Raw genomic sequence first — 20,364 nt, forward strand, 5'->3', positions numbered from 1 at the left:
AATGACCGCGCAGTCTGTTATCTCCGGTGTTCGCGTGACCCTCAGCGCTCTCCCCACCGGGCAGGCCCTTTCCCGCCGAATGGGTGCGGCTGGATTATTGAGGGAGTGGAAGGTCGCTTAGGGCACGGGCACGAGAGGCGAGGGCGGCACATGGCTAATGGGGATCAAGAGTCAGAATGGACCCGCCAAACTTTGCCCCGAGCCAGAACGGGCTCCCTACCCGCGTCCCCGACCCATGGGTCCTCACCTCCAGGCTGGTGTCCTCATTTTACGGTGGAGGAGGCCGAGACCAAGGTCACACAGAGAGCAAGGGGTAGAGCCGGGTCTGACTCCATCCACAGCCAGGACGCTTTACAGTAACTCGTATTTTTCACTTGGCTGGGGCTTGGCGGGGACGGAACAGTGAGGTCAGAGAACGCTGCAGAGGGGACATTGGAACCAGGCCTTGCAGTGAGTTGAAGTGCTCCAGGCAGAGAGCGCGCGGTGGGTCTTTCCTGCCCAGGCCGCAGGGGGCCTTTGTGAAGCACCTGAGGCCTATAAGCTTAGGAGCGTTTGTCAAGCTCTAACGAGAACTGGAAAGCTTCAGCTTCCCGAGGTGGGCTGGGAGGGCCCTAGCTAGGGCCTCGCACAAATTGCAAAGGAAAGCCGACCTTGTTCTGGAGAGCACGTAGTGAGGAAAGCCAACGATGGGATGTAAGCATTTAAACGGGAGGAAGGAAGATGAGAAGTGGTAAGATTCTTGGCCGGGCGGTGCAGCGGCTCACGCCTGTAATCCTAGCACTTTGGGAGGTCGAAGCCAGGCGGATGACTTGAGTTCAGAGTTCAGATATTTGAGACCAACCTGGGCAACATTTCAAAACCTCCGTCTCTACAAAAAATATTGTTTAAAAAAAGCCAGGTGTGGTGGCACGCACCGGTAGTCCCAGCTACTTGGGAGCTGAGCTGGGAGTATCACTCAGGAGGGCTCAGATTGAGCCCAGGAGTTCCAAGCTGCAGTGAGCTATGATCGCACCACTGCACTCCTGCCTGGGTGACACAGACACCGTCTCAAAAAAAAAAAAAAAAAAAAAGCCGGGCGCGGTGGCTCACGCCTGTAATCCCAGCACTTTGGGAGGCAAAAGGCGGGCGGATCACGAGGTCAGGAGTTCGAGACCAGCCTGGCCAAGATGGTGAAACCCCGTCTCTACTAAAAATACAAAAATTAGCTGCGCATGGTGGTGTGGGCCTGTAGTCCCAGCTACTCGGGTGGCTGACGCAGGAGAATCGCTTGAACCCAGGAGGTGGAGGTTGCAGTGAGCCGAGGTCGTGCCATTGCACTCCAGCCTGGGCAACAAGAGGGAAACTCCGTCTCAAAAAAAGAAAAAAAAAGTGTGCATCTATCTATCTATCTATATATATATATATATATACACACACGCGCACATACTTATGTGTGCGTGTGTGTATATACGTATGTGTATACACACACTTGTTCCTCTTTTGTTACACAAATGTGCAGCAAATTGTACCTGCTATTCTTCACTCTGATTTTTTTTTTACTTTATACGCTTTCAGTAGGTGTTCTCATTCCATTTATGCTGGATAATGTTCTATTGTGTGGTTGTACCATAATTCTTTTAGCCAGTCACCTGGCTGATGGGTACTTAGTTTGTATTCATGAAACTCAAGGGTTTTTGAGAATTGTACCTAGTGGTCCAGTGCAGCTAAAGTTGGAAGCCCTTGCATGTTGGTAATGCTACTCATAATAGGAAGCTCAGTTTTAACCCTGGGGGTTGGGGAAGAGCAGCAAGCCTGGGGTTAGAGAAACAGACACGTATAAAAAGCATCATCCAGCCAAGTGCGGCGGCTCACGCCTGTAATACCAACACTTTGAGAGGCCGAGGAGAGCAGATTGTATGAGCTCAGGAGTTGGACACCAGCCTGGGCAATATGGCAAAACCTCATCTCTACAAAAAATACAAAAATTAGCTGGGTGTGGTGGTGTGCGCTACTCAGGAGGCTGAGGTAGGAGGATCACTTGAGCCCAAGAGGTCGAGGCTGCAGGATCTCACCACTGCACTCCAGCCTGGGCGACAGAGCAAGACCCTGTCTCAAAAAAAAAAAAAAAAAAGAAAGAAAGAAAAAGAAAAAAGATATCATCCTCTGATCACATTCTCCATAGTCTGGTGGTCTGACCTCTGACCACACGTTAAGCAGACTGATTCTTGCTTTCACACTGCTTCCACCAAAGTCTTTTCATCATAGTCTTTTTTTGGGACAGCGTCTCGCTGTGTAGCTCACGTTGGAGAACAGTGGCATGATCTCAGTTCATTGCAACCTCCGCCTCCCGGGTTCAAGTGATTCTCCTGCCTCAGCCTCCCGAGTAGCTGGGACTACAGGCGCCCACCACCATGCCTGACTAATTTTTGTATTTTTAGTTGGGGGGGGTTTCACCATGTTGGCCAGGCTGGTCTCGAACTCCTGACCTCAGGTGACCTGCCCACCTTGGCCTCCCATAGTGCTCGGATTATAGGCGTGAGCCACCACACCTGGCCTCCATCATAGTCTTAACAGCACAAACTCCCATTTTCCCCCGCTATTTCCACCATTGCCTATAACAATGTGCTATGGTTAAGGTGATCGCATAGTTTATCATTAAAACCAGAACACTTTTGAGAGTGCAAGTGGACCCTATTAATAATGACACGGGGCAATAGGCATAAACTGAGACCCTCTTGGCCATACTGGGATGTCTGGGTCTTGGGTGAGGAGTCCAGCCACTAGACCCGGGGACTTTGTTTTGGTTTTTTTTTATTTTTATTTTTTGAGATGGAGTCTTGCTCTGTCGCCCAGGCTAGAGTGCAGTGACGTGATCTCAGCTCACTGCAATCTCTACCTCCCAGATTCAAGTGATTCTCCTGCCTTCAGCCTCCCTAGTAGTTGGGATTACAGGCATGCGTCACCATGCCCGGCTCATTTTTGTATTTTTAGTAGAAACGGGGTTTCACCATGTTGGTCAGGCTGGTCTCGAACTTCTGACCTCGTGATCCACCCGCCTTGGCCTCCCAAAGTGCTGGGATTACAGGCATGAGCCACTGCGCCTGGCCGACCTGGGGACTTCTTGAAGGCAAGAACCATAATTTATTTATCTGGGTGTTCCCAGCATCTTTCCAGAGCCCAATGCATGGTAGGTGTTTAATGCACATTTATTTATTTTTAATTTTATTTTTAGAGACAGGGTCTCATTCTGTTGCCCAGGCTGGAGTGCAGTGGCATGATCACGGCTCACGGAAGCCTCCAACTATGGGCTCAAGTGACCCTCCCTTCTCAGTTCCCTGAGTAGCTGGGATTACAGGTGCATATGACCATACCCCACATAATGCACATTTGTTGGTTGAGTGAATGATTTCAGTGTAGAAGGTGCCAGGCTCTGAGGGCTCCACAGGATGTGGGGGGGCAGCATTGCTGGCAGCCTGGAGTTTCACCTTTGAGCCCCCCCCATTATTTATTTGTTTATTTTTTTTTTTGAGACAGAGTTTCGCTCTTGTTGCCCAGGCTGGAGTGCAATGGCTCAGTCTTGGCTGACCGCAACCTCTGCCTCCCAGGTTGAAGCGATTCTCCTGCCTCAGTCTCCCCAGTAGCTGGGATTACAGGCATGCGCCACCAGGCCTGGCTAATATTGTATTTTTAGTAGAGATAGGGTTTCTCCATGTTGGTCAGGCTGGTCTCGAACACCCGGCCTCAGGTGGTCCACCACCTTGGCCTCCCAAAGTGCTGGGATTACAGGCGTGAGCCACTGCGCCTGGCTGATCCCCTCATTATTTATAACAGCTGGCTTTCCTTTCAGACACTCCTTTTGTGTACTGTATGCTTTGACCTTTCTGTCTAGAACTTCAGATCATTTCCATAATGCCTGACTGAGACCCACCAGCCTGAGCCCACAGAGGATGCCCAGCGGAGGCACCTCTCCCTGTCCTCAGGGTCAGTAAGTGTCCGTAAGTGCCTACTGGTCAGCATGGGGATTGGTGACCAGTTTGACCATGGGCCTAGTGACGAACCAGTCCCAGCAGCTTTATAATCTGCAGTTTAAGCCCGGGCACAGTGGCTCACGCCTGTAATACCAGCACTTTGGGAGGCCAAGACAGGCGGATCACCTGAGGTCAGGAGTTCGAGACCAGCCTGGCCAACATGGCGAAACCCTGTCTCTACTAAAAATACAAAAATTAACCTGGTGAGGTGGCGGGTGCCTCTAATCCCAGCTACTCGGGAGCTGAGGGAGGAGAATCACTTGAACCCGGGAGGCGGAGGTTGCAGTGAGCCGAGATCGTGCCACTGCACTCTAGCCTGGGTGACAGAGCAAGACTCTGCCTCAAAAAACAAAAACAAACAAAATAATCTGCAGTTTATCTTTGGTGGATCACTTCCCCTTTCCCTCGCAGGGTCCTGCTGCACAGCAGGCATCTTTTGGGTCCCTGCATAAAGATAAGAAGGAGGGTTATCTAGTCTGAGACCCAGCCTGCATAATTAGCCTGCTCAAAGCCTCCCAACCTCCCTAATTACCGTTATCATGGATACACCCACTCAGCTGGCCATTCCTACATTCTTACTTCCCCTCCTTTGCACAGTTCCCTAGGGAGCTGGAGAGGTGATGCGGGAACCCAAATCCCTTGGACTGCGGCACAGAGTCCCCTACTTCCCTGGCCAGTCTCTGGGAACCCCTAGAAAGGAAGTGCTCCACCTCCCTCAACCCCAAAACTGCATGGGCAGAACTGCCAGAAAGGAAGGGATAACCGCCAGTAAGATGCCCTGAGCTTCAGTCTCCCCATGTGTAAAATGAAAGGGTTGCATAGATGATCTTTAAGAGTTATCTAAGGCCGGGCGCAGTGGCTCTCATCTGTAATCCCAGCACTTGGGGAGGCCCAGGTGGGCAGATCACTTGAGGTCAGAGGTTCAAGACCAGCCTGGCCAACATGGTGAAACCCTGGCTCTACTAAAATACTAAAAAAAAAAAAAAAAAAAAATCTGCTGGGCATAGGTGTTGCACACCTACAATCCCAGCTACTCAGGAGGCTGAGATGGGAGGATCACTGGAGCCCGGAAGGAGGAGGCTGCAGTGAGCCGAGATTGCGCTGCTGCACTCCAGCCTGGGTGACAGTGAGAATCCCTCTCAAAAAAACAAACAGCTGGGCAGTGGCTCACGCCTGTAATCCCAGCACTGTGGGAGGCTGAGGCGGGCAGATCATGAAGTCAGGAGATCGAGACCATCCTGGCTAACACGGTGAAACCCCTTCTCTACTAAAAATACAAAAAATTAGCCGGCTGTGGTGGCAGGTGCCTTTAGTCCCAGCTACTTGGGAGGCTGAGGCAGAAGAATGGTGTGAACCCAGGAGGCAGAGCTTGCAGTGAGCCGAGATGGTGCCACTGCACTCCAGCTTGGGTGACAGAGTGAGACTCCATCTCAAACAAACAAACAAACAAAACAGTTATCTGGTTTTGACATTCCATATCTCCACCCTGAACTGTGACTCTGGGATGGGCTTAGTCAAGCATCCCCAGGGGGCTGTCTGGGGAACTCTAATGCCTGTGTCCTGCCCTCCCCCTCCCTTCTCTTTCTTTTTCTTTTCTTTTTTGAGATGGAGTCTCACTCTCTTGCCCAGACTGGAGTGCAGTGGCATGACCCCGGCTCACTGCAGCCTCCACCTCCCAGGTTCAAGCGATTGTCCTGCCTCAGCCTCCAGAGTAGCTGAAATTATAGGGTTGCGCCACCAAGCTGAGCTAAGTGTGTGTGTGTGTGTGTGTGTGTGTGTGTGTGTGTGTGTGTGTAAGGATCCCCTTGAGCACCAGAGTTCAAGTCCAGCCTGAGCAACTCAGTGAGACCTTGTCTCTAAAAAAAACAAAACAGCCGGGAGTGGTGGCTCACGCCTGTAATCCCAGCACTTTCGGAAACCAAGGGGGCGGGTCACCTGAAGTCGGGAGTTCAAGACCAGTCTGATCAACATAGTGAAACCCCATCTCTACTAAAATACAAAATTAGCTGGGCATGGTGGTGCATGCCTGTAATCCCAGCTACTCAGGAGGCTGAGGCAGGAGAATCACTTGAACCCGGCAGGCAGAGGTTGCAGTGAGTTGAGATCGTGCCATTGCACTCCAGCCTGGGCAACAAGAGTGAAACTCCATCTCAAAAACCAAACCAACAGAAACAAGAAAAAATTCCACACCTAAGTGTGGGAGGGGGAGGGGATTTATTGATCCATGTAACAGAAAAGGGTAGGAGTCTGTGAGCTTTGGGCATGGCTGGATCCAAGTGACTTGATTATCTGGAATTGTCTCCATATCTCTTTGTTCTGTTTCTCTTTTTTTTTTGAGACGGAGTCTCGCCCTGTCGCCCAGGCTGGAGTGCAATGGCATGATCTCGGCTCACTGCAACCTCTGCCTCCCAGGTTCAAAGGATTCTCCTGCCTCAGCCTCCCGAGTAGCTGGGATTACAGATGCTCACCACAATGCCCGGCTTTTTTTTTTTTGTACTTTTCGTAGAGATGGGGTTTTACCATGTTGGGCAGGCTGGTCTCGAACTCCGGACCTCGTGATCCGCCTGCTTCGGTCTCCCAAAGTGCTGGGATTACAGGCGTGAGCCACTGCTCCTGGCCGTTCTGTTTCTCTTGTGGTGGCAAACGACCTGCCAGATTTCTTGGGTGCCATTTTAGCCACCCAAGAGTTTGTCCTTCTCCATAGTCCTGCTTTGTTCACTGCTGAACCAAACAGCACCTAACTAACATGAGGTGCTGAATGAATGGCTCCAGCAAAAGGCCCAAGATTGACTCTTGTTGGCTCAGATGGAGTTGCATGTCTTCTTCAGCCCGATCAGTGTGACCTGCCATGCCTGGGCCACACAGGTGGAGTCCGCCCTCCCCACACATGGACTGAGATGGGTGCAGAGCAGTTCCCCAGAAGGAAAAGATGGGTCCTGTTATCAGGAGGGTTGCAAGCAAAGCCATTTTTTTTGGTATTGGTTTGGTCCCCTGTGTCCTTAGAACACAGCTGCTGCCTTTTTCTCTGAGTCATCCCCAACATAGATCTGCATTGAAAACGTACCGGCTTGAGTTCTCCTGGGTGCTGGCTGCGCTGAGCTCCTAAAGCTGCAGTCCCAGGATAACCCTCATTAGTGGAGGATAAGAATAGGGCTCCTGCCGGGATGCGGGGCTTCTTGCAGCTGGATCAGGTGGGGGGCAGGGCACCAGCATGGCCAAAGATGCCAGAACCCAGGATTCCTTCTGGGAAAGGACAGTGGGCAATTCCAGGCACTGGACCCTTCCAGTCTTCTCCTTTCCACTCTAGTCAGGAGCCTGTGATCTAACATTCTGTTTGTTCATTTGGATTGGGGTGGCATGGAGAGAGGGGCAGGGCTTGGCTGACGGCGAGGACACCTCAGATGGGTGCCTTATACTTGATCTGAGGAATAGCTTTTTTTTTTTTTGAGATAGTCTCACTCTGTCACCCAGGCTGGAATACATTGGTGCGATCTCGGCTCACTGGATCCTCTGCCTCCCGGGTTCAAGGGATTCTCCTGCCTCAGCCTCCTGAGTAGCTGGGATTACAGGCACGCGCCACCATGCCTGGCTAATTTTTGTATTTTTAGATAGAGATGGGGTTTCACTATGTTGGCTAGGCTGGCCTTGAACTCCTGACCTCAAGTGACCTGCCCACCTCGGCCTCCCAAAGTGCTGGACTGGCAGGCATGAGCCACTGCACCCTGGCCGATCTGAGGCGTATCTACTGAGGGGACCCCAGAGTCTCAGCTCCTGGTCTCATCGTACCCACTGGCTGACCCTGAACCACCTCCTGGCTCCTCCACATGCTCTTCCCACACCTGCAAGAACCAAGGTGTGGTGGGGCTGAGTGCCCAGTGTAAGAGATTGGACTCACATGTTTTTCAGAGATTTTATTAAGAATAAGGCATATGACAGTCACCCCTAAAGCACAGGGCTCTATTTCTGTGGGTGAGTGAATACACTCTGAAAAGCATTGGATACAAAAGCGCAGCCAACAGAGAATTTGGAGCAGGGTCCCTCTGCCCTGTCCACAAGGCTTCTGCCAGGTGGGTTGGAAGCCCTGCACGTCCCCCATTCAAGGCTGGCATGTCTGGGAGAAGGTGCTTGGAGACCCCCGGCTCCCCGCGCTGAGAAGCTGCCCCACACCCTCTAGGCCTCCTTCCTCTCTCCACCAGGGGGGATGCCATCCTACTGCTTATATGGGGAAGGGTTATCCCATTTTGGCCCTGGACTAGTCCCCCAAGCTAGAGGGTGCTGTGGCTGGGCTGTGGGGGCCAGGGGTACAGAGCCTCAAACCACGTTGCCCAGTGCTCCCTGGCTGATTTCCAGAGCAGGGGGAGGTCCCCACCTGCAGCTGTGTGTCCTGGAGCTGTCCATACTTGGGGTGTGGCAGGAGCTCCACCTAGGGACCTGAGTGTCCTCTTCAACACTCTCTCTCTCCCAATGGGGATTCGTGCAGCAGAGGAGAGAGAAATACAATCCTTTCCCTTCTTAGTCACCAACACATTGCAGGGGCCGGGAGCGCGTGGGGGTGCAAGGCTTCCCTTTGGCCAGGTGGGCTCTCAAGCCAGACCCAGGGAGGGTGGGGCCTCTCCAGGGCCCTGAGGCTGAGGAGAGTTGGGCCCCTGTGTCCAAGAGCGGGCCATGACTCCAGCTCCCAGTCTCATTCTGCTGCACGGAGGGTTCTGTGCAGGCGGGTGGAGGGAAATCTCCATTACTTCCAGGAGGGCAAGGAGGGGAATTTCTGTGAAAACTGGAACCCTGTATCCAGCTTGCCTTATTTCCTTTCCCAGGCACCTCCAGCACCTCAGCTGAGAGTCAGTGAGTCAGCGGCCCCAGCACCCAGAACCTTTCATCTAGGGGATCTCCAAGCACCTCACAAACAATTGTCATCATCTGTGGTTGCTGGAAGAGGGAGGGGAGTTGGGTGGCGCTGATGGGGTCACTTCGGGAGAGGCAGGCAGGCCACTGGAAGATCCCTGGGGCCAGAGTGCGGTGGGGGCCCCTAGCTGGACACCCTGGATGCCCAGGAGGGAAGAGGGAAGGGGGCTATTGCTATAGAGCTGGGGGGCGGGGGGGCAGGCGGATGGAGCTATGGCTTTTAGTAGGTGGGTGAGCAGATAAAGTAGTTCACCATCTCTGCAGAAGAATCAACCTAAAAAAGTCACCCTGTTCACCCCAAAAGTGTGGTCATGGGAGATGAGGGTCTGTGCGGGCTCCTCTGGAAAGAGACTTTACCCTCCTTCCCACGGTCCTCTGGGCACCTCCGAGAGAGGAGTGAGGCCCTCACACACAGGTTCTGAAAGGGAGGGGGACAGAATAGGGGTGCAGTGAGTTACACACACTTGAGGGGGGACAGAGATGGCACAGGCGCAACCACAGGACTAGTAGAGAGTAGAGGTGGGGGTAGGCAGAGCAAGGACCCCAGGCCACCTTCTTGGCCCAAGTTGGACTGGAGAGCACTGTCCCAAGGGTGCCCCAACCTCAGCCATCTGCATCCCAGGAGCTGGACACCCCAGACCAGGCGTGGTTATTGCTCAGTGGTCTGGGCAGTTCCGGGTGGCGTCAGCTGGGAGAGCCAAGCACATTGCTTGGCCCTGGGTGCGCTCACTCACTGGTCTCTACTTCTTGCCAATTTCCTGCTCCCTCTAACAAAAGGAGAGAAGGGGGGTGTGATCTGGGACTTCCCCCTCTCATGGGGCTGTGATGGGAGAAGAGCTCGTCACCCCTAGAGCTTGACTCTGCTCACCTCCCAGACCCCTGCGTGACACAGAACGTGTGGCCTCAGCCAGGGTCAGGACCTGTCAGGAAAGGGGTGTCTGTGAGGGAGGCAAAGGCCTCTCCCTGCCCCACGTCCTCCCCTCGAAGCCCCTGGAAGACCTCACAGGCACTTAGGACTTGATGCAGGACCCCCACAGGAGGGATGGCACGGGCTGGAGGGGTTTGTGTTTCCTTCTAGGCTGGGCTGGGGGTGGGGGCAATAAGCTGCGCTCAAACTGTCCTTCCTGCCTTTGGTGGTGGACAGGGAGCTCGGGAGAAGGGGCGTTAGGAGGTGGGGCTTTCCCCTTTCCACATCGCCATTCCCCAGGCTAGACAGCAGGGAACTGAGCAGCCCGCCACTGCCGGGTTCTGATAGGTTTAGGGGCATCCGTGGAGGGGGCTAGGATGGAGACTAACTTGTGCTCCCACCATCCCCCCAGCACACCCAAACCCAAACTCCTATCAGTAGCTGCCACTTCCAAGAAGCCAGGCCCTTCTTTTTTTCGTTTTTGAGACGGAGTTTTGCTCTTGTTGCCCAGGCTGGAGTGCAGTGGCGCGATCTCGGCTCACCGCAACCTCCACCTCCCAGGTTCAAGCGATTCTCCTGCCTCAGCCTCCCAAGTCGCTGGGATTACAGGCGCGCACCACCACGTCCGGCTAATTTTTCTATTTTTTTAGTAGAGACGGGGTTTCACCACGTTGGCCAGGCTGGTCTCGAACTCCTGACCTCAGGTGATCCGCCCGCCTCGACCTCCCAAAGTGCTGGGATTACAGGCGTGAGCCACCGCGCCCAGCCAAGGCCCTCTTCTTGTCTCTGGGTGCAGCCAGCTGATTAGGAAGCCGAGCAACATTAGCACCAATAAACAGGACTAGGAAAACGCCTGGGGCTGCCTCCTGAGGGGGAAGACAGCTCCTGCCTTCCAGAAGCTTGGCCGGCAGCAGGCCTGTCACCTCCCTTCCCCAGCACAGCTCCCAGTCCCTGCATACCCAGGGGGGTGGCGACTCGCGAAGAGCTGAGCTGGAGACGGCTCTAGACCAAGTCCGGCCACCCAGGCGGTTCTGTAATCCTCTCCCAGGGCCCATGGATGCTACCTTCCAGAAGTTAGGCTTCCATCAGGCGCACTTTTCCCACCAGGGGCTCTGGGAGGACGTGTCTTCTAAAGTGTTCCGTGCTCACCTGCAAGGACCTATCGGCAGGGTCAGGGTGTGGGTACAAGGACCAGCCCCTAGCCTGGGCCTCTCCTGGGGAGGAAGAAGGCTTGGCGGGAAGGGCGTCGGAGCGGGGATGGGGGAGGCGGGGAGCTAGAGGGCCTAGGGCGCCAATGCCACTCTTCGTACCTTTCCGTAGGCAAGCCCAGCCCTCCCCGCCCCACCAAGGATTGTCGGCTTTCCCGGGGAAGGGCGTGGCCCCCGCCCCTCCCGTCTCACTGGCAGGTGGGACCAGGCCAGGACCCGGGCGGCGAGTCCTCTCGGTAGAGAAGGTGCCCCCGCTCGGCCCCGCGGAGGAACTCTCGCGCGAGGAGAGGGCTCGAAGCTTTGGAAACGTCGGGAAGTACAAAAGGCTGGAGGTTCGGGGATTTGCGGGGAGCCGGGGCCGCCTTGCCCCGCTTCCTGGAGGAGGGGCGGCTGCCCTCCGACCCGGGACCTGTCTGCGGGGCCCGAGCTACGTCCCTGGCCGGCCCTCCCCGTCCGTCCCGCGTCACCCCGGCCAGCCCGGCGCCTACTCCGGGTCCCCGGGCGCGCTGGGCTGGCTGGGCGCGGGCTGCGGGCCGGCTCGGTCCGGGGGCTCCTGGGGAGGCGGCTGGCGCGGGCTGCGGGCGCTGGGCCGCAGCGGCCTCCGTGCATAGAGGAAGAGCGCGGGGTCGGGCATGGGGTCGGCGTCGTCTAGGGCGCCGGCCCCGCGGTCCCAGGGGGCCCAGTCCCGGCCGGGGCCCTTGGCGGCGGCCTCGTGGGCAGCAGGCGGGCGGCGGGCTCGCGGTGCGCGGCGGCGTGGCCTGGGCTCGGCGGTGGCGCCGGAGCCCGGGCGCGGGGCCTGCAGTCTCTGGCGCGCCGCGTGCAGCTGGCAGGAGAGGTAGGCGGCCGCCTCGGTGTGCTTCTGCAGCTCGGTGCCCAGCACGGTGGCGCGGTGGCTGCGGCGACGCAGCTCCTCCAGGAAGCGGCGCTCCTCGGTGCGCAGGCTGCAGCGCAGCGCGGACACCAGCGCCTCGCGCTGCGCCACCTCCCGCCGCAGCTCCGCGTTGGCCGCGGCCCGCGCCTCCAGCTGCGACTCCAGCGCGCGGCACTTGCTCTCTAGCTCCCGGGACGCCGCCTCTGGAACGGGGCAGAGGCCAGAAGTGACGGTCTCGCCCTGGCTTGGAACAGAACCTGCACGGCTCAGAGCTCCGTGTAACAAAACCCGCAGGCCGGGCGCGGGGCCTCATTTCTGCAATCCCAGCACTTTGGGAGGCCGAGATGGGCAGATGACTTGAGGTCAGGAGTTCGAGACCAGCCTGGCCAACATGGTGAAACCCAGTCTCTACTAAAAATACAAAAATTAGCCGGGCGTGGTGGTGGTGGGTGCCTGTAATCCCAACTACTCGGGAGGCTGAGACAGGGGACTCGCTTGAACCGGGGAGGCGGAGGTTGCAGTGAGCCGAGATCGCGCCACTGCTCTCCAGCCTAGGTGACAAAGCGAGATTCCGTCTCAAAAAGAAAAAACAAAAAATCAAAACAAAGCCCCACTCCTCCCCACGTCCGCACCTGCACGTCCCACCGCGCTCCCCCTCCTTCCCCATGCGTCGGCTCAGTGGCCTTCCTTGTTCTGCCCTCCTACCTATTGTACCCTCTGCTTGGTCTCTAATTCTTCACGTTTCAGCTTAAGTGCAAACCCCTTCCTGGCCCTTTATTCATTCCACAGATAGTTTGTGGAGCCCTGACTTTGTGCATTGTGTTAGGTATTGGAGATAGGGCGCATAATAAAACGGTCTCTGTGAAGCTTATCGCATAGTGGGAGAGACATAGTAAATAATCACAAATATGTGTGAGGTTGCAAATGTGACATGTGGAAAGTCAATGCTGTGACTGTAACTGGAGAATGTGACCTAATCAGGGAAGTCTTCCCAGCAGAAGAGACTTGAGCTAAGATCTGAAGGATAAACAGGAGTTAAATAGTGAAGACAGGAGAGAAGGATGCTGCAGACGGAGGGAACAGCTTGTGTAAAAGTCCAGAGAGCAAGGGACTGAAAGAGCTGCGAGTGTGCTCAGGAAGGGAGTCAGTGTCCTTGTTTCCTCCATAGGGCATTTATCACGTCTTTTTTTTTTTTTTTTTGGGGAGTTTTTTTTGAGTCTTGCTCTGTCGCCAGGCTGGAGTGCAGTGGTGCAATCTCAGCTCACTGCAACCTCAGCCTTACGGGTTCAAGCAGTTCTCATGCCTCAGCCTCCCAAGTAGCTGGGATTACAGGTGCACACCACCACACCCAGCTAATTTTTTTTTTTTTTTTTTTTTTTTTGAGACAGAGTCTTGCTCTGTCGCCCAGGCTGGAGCGCAGTGGCACAATCTTGGCTCACTGCAAGCTCCACCTCCCAGGTTCAAGCCATTCTCCTGCCTCAGCCTCCCGAGTAGCTGGGACTACAGGCGCCCGCCACCATGCCCGGCTTATTTTTTTTTTTTGTATTTTTAGTAGAGACAGGGTTTCACCGTGTTAGCCAGGATGGTCTCAATCTCCTGACCTCATGATCCGCCTGCCTCAGCCTCCCAAAGTGCTAGGATTACAGGTGTGAGCCACCGTGCCCGGCTAATTTTTGTATTTTTAGTAGAGACGGGGTTTCACCATGTTGGCCAGAATGGTCTTGAACTCCTGACCTCAGGTCATCCTCCCGCCTCGGCCTCCCAAAGTGCTGGGATTACAGGCGTGAGCCACTGCACCCGGCCTTTTTTTTTTTTTTGAGAGGGAGTCTCACTCTGTCGCCCAGGCTGGAGTGCAGTGGCGTGATCTTCGCTCACTGCAACCTCTGCCTCCTAGGTTCAAGCGTTTCTCCTGCCTCAGCCTCCCAAGTAGCTGGGATTACAGGTGCACACCACCACACCCAGCTAATTTTTTTTTTTTTTTTGAGACGGAGTCTTGCTCTGTCGCCCAGGCTGGAGTGCAGTGGCGCAATCTTGGCTCACTGCAAGCTCCACCTCCTGGGTTCAAGCCATTCTCCTGCCTCATTTTTGTATTTTTAGAGACGGGGTTTCACCATATTGGCCTGGCTGGTCTCAAACTCCGGACCTTGTGATCTGTCCGCTTCGGATTCCCAAAGTGCTGGGATTACAGGCGTGAGCCACCACGCCCAGCCTTTTTTTTTTTTTTTTTTTTTTTTTTTTTTTTTTTTTTTTGAGACAAAGTCTTCCTCTGTTGCCAGGCTAGAGTGCAGTGGCATAGCTCACTGCAGCCTCTATCACCTGGGATCAAGTAATTCATCCACCTCAGCCTTCCCAGGAGTTGGGACCACAGGCATGCACATTTTTTGTAGAGATGAGGTTTTGCCATGTTGCCTGGGCTGATCTCAAACTCGTGGGTTCAGGCAATCCTCCTGCCTCAGCCTCACAAAGTGTTGAGATTATAGGTGGGAGTCGCCGTGCCTGTGCACATGTTTGTCATTTTTGGTTTACTTGTTTATTGTTGGCCTTTGCCACTGCAGCAGGTTTCAACCCTGGATAGACATTGGAACCACCCAGAGAGCTTTAACAAATGCTGTTTCCTGGGCGCTACGAGAGACCAATTGCACCAGCATCCCTGGAGCTGGACCTGGGAACTGGTGTTGCTTAAATCTTCCCCGGTGGTTCTCATGTGCAGCGTGAGTTGAGGACCCCTGCCTCCTGGAAGCTCCATCTTGGCAGGACCATATCCTAGGACTTGGCACAGGTGAGTGTAGGGATGTAGCAGCCGAAAGTGGCAAAAAGTGACCCTGGAAGGATGAAAATCACCAAGTGATAAGAGGACAAAGAGGGCTGGGCGCAGTGGCTCATGCCTGTAATCCCAGCACTTTGGGAGGCCAAGGCGGGTGGCTCACGAGGTCAGGAGTTTGAGACCAGCCTGGCCAGCATGGCGAAACCCTGTCTCTACTAAAAATACAAAAATTAGCTGGGTATGGTGGTGCGCGCCTGTAATCCCAGCTACTTGGGAGGCTGAAGTAGAATTGCTTGACCCTGGGAGGTGGAGGTTGCAGTGAGCTGAGATCGTGCCGCTGCACTCCAGCCTGGGCACCAGAGCGAGACTCCGTCTCAAAAAAAAAAAAAAAGAGGACAAAGAAAATTCTTAAGCCCAGTGGGTTGACACACTCATCCCAGTGACTCGGGAGGGCTGAAGTGGGAGGATCTCTTGAGCCCAGGAGTACAAAGCTGCAGTGAGCTATGATTGTGCTACTGCACACTACAGCCTGGACAACAGAGCAAGACCCTGTCTCTAAAAAAAAAAGAGTTCTCAAAGCCCATTGAAAGAGAAGATAGGCCAGGCACAGTGGCTTATGCCTGTAATCCCAGCACTTTGGGAGGCTGAGGGGGACAAACTTCTTAAGCTCAGGAGTTCAAAACCAGCCTGAGTGACATGGCGAAACCCCATCTCTACAAAAAAGCTGGGCATGGTGGCATGTATCTGTAGTACCAGCTAATCTCGAGGTTGAGGTGGAAGGATCTCTTGAACCCACCTAGGAGGCAGAGGTTGCAGTGAGCAGAGATGGCGCCACGGCACGCCAGCCTGGGTGACAGAGTATGTCTCAAAAAAAAAAAAAGGCCGGGCGCGGTGGCTCACGCCTGTAATCCCAGCACTTTGGGAGGCCGAGGTGGGTGGATCACGAGGTCAGGAGATCTAGACCATCCTGGCTAACATGGTGAAACCCCGTCTCTACTAAAAATACAAAAAATGAGCCGGGCGTGGTGGCGGGCGCCTGTAGTCCCAGCTACTCGGGAGGCTGAGGCAGGAGGATGGCATGAACCCGGGAGGCAGAGCTTGCAGTGGGTCGAGACCGCGCCACTGCACTCCACCCTGGGCGACAGAGCGAGACTCCGTCTCAAAAAAAAAAAAAGATGAAGACATTGGATTGGGGCAGTGGCTTGGGCCCAGGTGATCTCAAAAGCCCTTTCAGACAAAGGACAGTAAATGGGGTGAAAGTGGCTTTGTCACAGAACTGTCCTAATCTAGTGTCTGGAGCGTGTGCTGCCTTCCTCCAGCCACCTAGGCACCAAGAGGTTGCCCGTGGTTGTCCTCTAAAGAGGGCAGAATTAGTCCAAGTTCGTAAGTGTTTAGATGATCCCTAGCTGATCTTCATGCACGAATACACAAAGCAGTTTCTAGGGTTCCTAACATCATAGCTTAAACTTCCAGCCTGTAGCATTTGATCTATAAGCAATACATCAATATGGAAGAGAGTCTGTTCTTAAGAACTCTTCTGGCCAAGAAAGACTTTTTATGATTCCTTTTAACATTTTTTTAATATTAAAAAAATGGTAGAGACAGTCTCACTATTTTGTCCAGGCTGGTCTTGAACTCCTGGGCTCAAGTGATTCTCCTACCTTGGTTTCCTAAAGTCTTGGGATTACAGGCGTGGGCTACCACACCTGGCCTTGTGATTCATTTTTAATTAAATAGTTACTGTGTCCTGGCCAGGCTCGGTGGCTCACGCCTGTACTTCTAGCACTTTGCAAGGCTGAGGCGGCTGGGTCACCTGAGGTCAAGAGTTTGAGACCAGCCTGGCCAACATGGTAAAACCCCGTTTCTACTAAGAAATAAAAAAAATTAGCCGGTGGATGGTGGTGTGTGCCTGTAGTCTCAGCTACTTGGGAGGCTGCAGCAGGAGAATCACTTGAACACGGGAGGTGGAGGTTGCAGTGAGCCGAGATCATGCCACTGCACTCCAGCCTGGGCGACAAGAGTGAGACTCTGTCTTAGGAAAAAAAGAAAAAAAAAATTACTGTGTCCCTTCAAGTCAGGTAATGTGCCTTATACTTCAGAGACAATGGGTAACACTCAGTCCTAGTTCTGAGATCTTATAATCTGATGATAAAGATCTCAACAGTGCAATTAAAAAATTAATTGTGGGGGAAAAACGACAAAATTTAGCATCTTAACCATTTGTAGGAGTACCACTCAGTACTGTTAAGTATATTCATGTTGGTGTGCAACAGATCTTTAGAACTTTTTAATCTTGCAAAAGTAAAAGTCTACACCCATTGAACTCCCCCAGCTCCCCCATTTTATGGGTGAAGTAATACTCTGTGAACAAATATTTTAGAGGAATTTCTACAATGGCAAGAAGTCTTGCTTTTGTAAAATGCAGGATTTACTAATGTGTGTGTGTTTCTTTTCTCGTATAGACCAAGTTCCTTGAAGTCAAGGAGCCCATCCTGACATGCATCTTGACACTCGGCCTGTGATCACTCAGTTCAGTGAATCTTGACACTGACCATGTGATCACTTGTGCCAGGATGGGAAGGACTGGGGAGGTGGCTCACAGCAAGGAATTAAGCAGGCTAAGGGGAAGTAACGCCACATTACCATCTCCTTCCTGCCTTACTTTCCTCACTTTGGACAGAGACATGGATACAGGGTACTATGTGTGGTACTGCAGGTTGTTCACTGCACAAGGTCATCCAACTGAGGTGGTGCAGGTTGTTCACTGCACAAGGCATTTCACAGTGTCATCCACTGGGCAAGTGTGGCTGACATCCTGCACTATGCTCACCAGCCAAGGAGTCACTGTCCCCAAGTCTAGGCTGGGGACAGAGAAGGCTTGGGTCCTACTAAGGGCTGGGAAAAACTCCAGCTGTTGGGCCCCATGACACTTCCCCACCAGTGGTCCTTCTCTTACCTTGCTGGTGAGATTGGGCCTCTCTCATTTCCAGGTCATGGGTCAGTTCTGGGGGGAAAGAAAAGAAAAGGCAGTTTGTGTGTGTGTGTGTGTGTGTGTGTGATCATGGAATTACAGCTCAGTAAAAGTGGCAATAAGGATCTCTAGAAGCCACCCCCATACTATTTTACCGCAGCCTTGCAGGGGGAAGAGATGAAGAGATGTGTCCAGGGCACAGCCTGAACCTGGCCAGCTTGACTCCAAGCTCAGAAATCTTCCCAGCTCAAGCTTTGAGCCTGGGTTTGGAGTTTAGTTCACCCCTCGTGGGACTAAGGAGCCTGGCTTGTTTTGGGGCTGGGGGACTATCTGCCTTTCCTGGGGTGATATGCCAGCCAATCAAAGCAGTTCTGGAGGACCCTTGCTGTGCAGGGCTTTGGCCCTTTCGTGTTTAGCTGATGGCCGCTGGAGTGTCCAGAACTGCTTGGCGGCACTGGAGGCAGGCTCGGCAGTGGCTACTTACCAGTCTGGACACTTGCTTTCCACTATTTTGACAGCCAGTACCGTTGAGCCTGTGTTATTATCTGAACATCAGCGCTGCCCCTTCCCAAGCCCCATTTGCGCCGTATTCCCCACGGCAGGAGAGGGGCTTCGAGCAGGATGGTGCCGTCTAGTGATGGGGGCCTAGCTTGGCATTGAGGGGGCGGAGCGGGCAGCCTAGGAGCCACTCGGGCACTGGTGCAGGAGCAGTGTCCTCCTGGGTGCTGCAGCCCAGCTGCCACCCCTCTGCCTGCCTGTCCCCCCAGTCTCCATTCCTTAGTGCCCTCCAAGCCCCATTTCTCAGCTCAGGTGAGTTTGATAATTTTTCCAGCCCCACCCCCACTCCCCCAACTCCACCAGGGCTCAAGAACTGGTACAAGGGCAGAAGGAAGCCAGAAGCCACAGCTGCCTGTGATGCAGACCGACTCGGGGGCACCTGTGTACACCTGCAGGGACACAGTCTGGTGTCCACGGAGAGGAGGGGTGAACCAGGGGTTGGGGAAGGAAGGTGGCGCATCTCTGGGACCACCACCCAGCAGTGCCTTCAGGGGCCTTGTGACCCCCTCTGCCCCTCCTCCTCACTGCCCTCACTGGCTCTTCCAGAGACCCAGGGCTTTGCCAGAGGTGCCTTCTCTGGGGAGGCCGCTTGTTGCTAGGAGGCAGGCAGCTCAGGGTGCCTGAGCCTTCTGCTGTGACCAGAGTCTGAACCTGTTCCCTGAGGCCCCTGTGAGGACTCTGATGCTTCTACCTCCAGGGCTTCCTGGGACTAACTTGGCTCCTCCTCCAAGGCCTTGTGATGTAGCCCAGGGACCTTGGCCTAGGTTCAGGTATTTGGGAGCAGGGATACCTTGGCTTTGCCATTAACTCCCTGTGGGTGGTTTCTCTTCAGCCTTTAAACACAGGACTTGGGGATAGGGAGATAAAAATCTCTGCTGGGCTGTAGATGAGCATGTTGTGAGGTCAGATATGCTGTGTGACCTTGGGCCAGTAACAGCACTTCTCTGAGCCTCAGTTTTCTCATCTGGAAAATGGGGGCACAATAGTACCTCTCCAAGGGGCTGTCGCCAGGATTAAATGAGAAAAAATAAACAGCGGGCTTGGCCCAGGGCTGAGTTGGTGCTGAACGCGTGTGAGTAGTTCTTGTCATCATTCAGGCTGCTTCGCCATCCCAGAATGTACGCACCTCTCAAGCCCTTCATTCTGAGTCCTCACCCATCCTCAGCCAGCTCCCTGGGCAGCCTATCCCTTCAGCTCCTACACCAGCCTCTCCCCTCTCCCAACCCCCTCCCAGCTCTGGGTCCCTCTTTAATCTCCTTCCCCTTCTCTTCTCCCTTCTCATCACCTCCTCCTTGGGGGAAAGGCCTTATTCAGTCATTTCAGCCCCAAGAGTGGCTGCTCTAGGCTAGCCCAGTTATTTTTATCTCCTTAATCAATAACCTAGAGGTGGCGGGGTGTGGTAGCTCATGCCTGTAATCCAAGCACTTTGGGAGGCTAAGGTGGGCAGATCATCTGAGGTCAGGAGTTTGAGACCAGCCAGCCTGGCCAACGTGGTGAAACCCCATCTCTACTAAAAATACAAAAATTAGCCAGGTGTGGTAGTGGGCACCTGTAATCCCAGCTACTTGGGAGGCTGAGGCAGGAGAATTGCTTGAACCTGGGAGGCAGAGGTTTCAGTGAGCTGAGGTCGTGCCACTGTACTCCAGCCGGGGCAACAGAGCAAGACTCTGTCTTAAAAATAAAAAAAAAGGCCGGGCGCGGTGGCTCACGCCTGTAATCCCAGCACTTTCAGAGGCCGAGGTGGGCGGATCACGAGGTCAGGAGATCGAGACCATCCTGGCTAACATGGTGAAACCCCGTCTCTACTAAAAATACAAAAAATTAGCCGGGCGTGTTGGCGGGCACCTGTAGTCCCAGCTACTTGGGAGGCTGAGGCAGAAGAATGGCGTGAACCCGGGAGGCGGAGCTTGCAGTGAGCCAAGATCACGCCATTGCACTCCAGCCTGGGTGACAGAGCGAGACTCCGTCTCAAATAAATAAATAAATAAATAAATAAATAAATAAATAAAAATAAAAAATAGTAAAAAAAAAAAAAAACAAGAGGTTTCAGGCCCATACCCATCTGAGAAGGGTGGCGTGGGTGAGGGCGCTCTGTTACTGCCTGCTCCACATTTTGGGATCTGGCCTGTGTCCTAAAAGGAACCACAAGTTCTCAGAATTAGGGCAAAACAAAGAA

The 20,364-nt window shown here is 53.9% G+C and overlaps 1 protein-coding gene across 6 annotated transcripts in view; it reads right to left on the reverse strand.

Moving 5' to 3' along the window:
- Nucleotides 1-7,903: 7,903 nt before the first annotated feature.
- CCDC92B (coiled-coil domain containing 92B) overlaps nt 7,904-20,364 on the reverse strand; it is a 28,597-nt gene continuing 16,136 nt past the window's right edge. Inside the window, exons 3-6 of one of the 6 annotated variants that reach the window (XR_008495177.2) lie at nt 17,616-17,663; nt 9,512-12,098; nt 9,267-9,327; nt 7,904-8,933 (exon numbers count right to left, since the gene is read on the reverse strand). Coding sequence is in view for 1 of the 6 variants with exons in the window: in XM_054459056.2 (XP_054315031.2) it covers nt 11,509-12,098; nt 17,616-17,663 (638 nt within the window). In the remaining 5 variants the exon portion in view is untranslated. Of the gene's footprint in view, nt 12,099-17,615; nt 17,664-20,364 lie in introns of all 6 variants that reach the window. The other 5 variants (XR_008495176.2, XR_008495173.2, XR_008495175.2 and 2 more) reach the window with 5 other exon arrangements.

The sequence above is a fragment of the Pongo pygmaeus genome, chromosome 19 (genome assembly GCF_028885625.2).
Source record: "Pongo pygmaeus isolate AG05252 chromosome 19, NHGRI_mPonPyg2-v2.0_pri, whole genome shotgun sequence".
Lineage (NCBI taxonomy): Eukaryota > Metazoa > Chordata > Mammalia > Primates > Hominidae > Pongo > Pongo pygmaeus.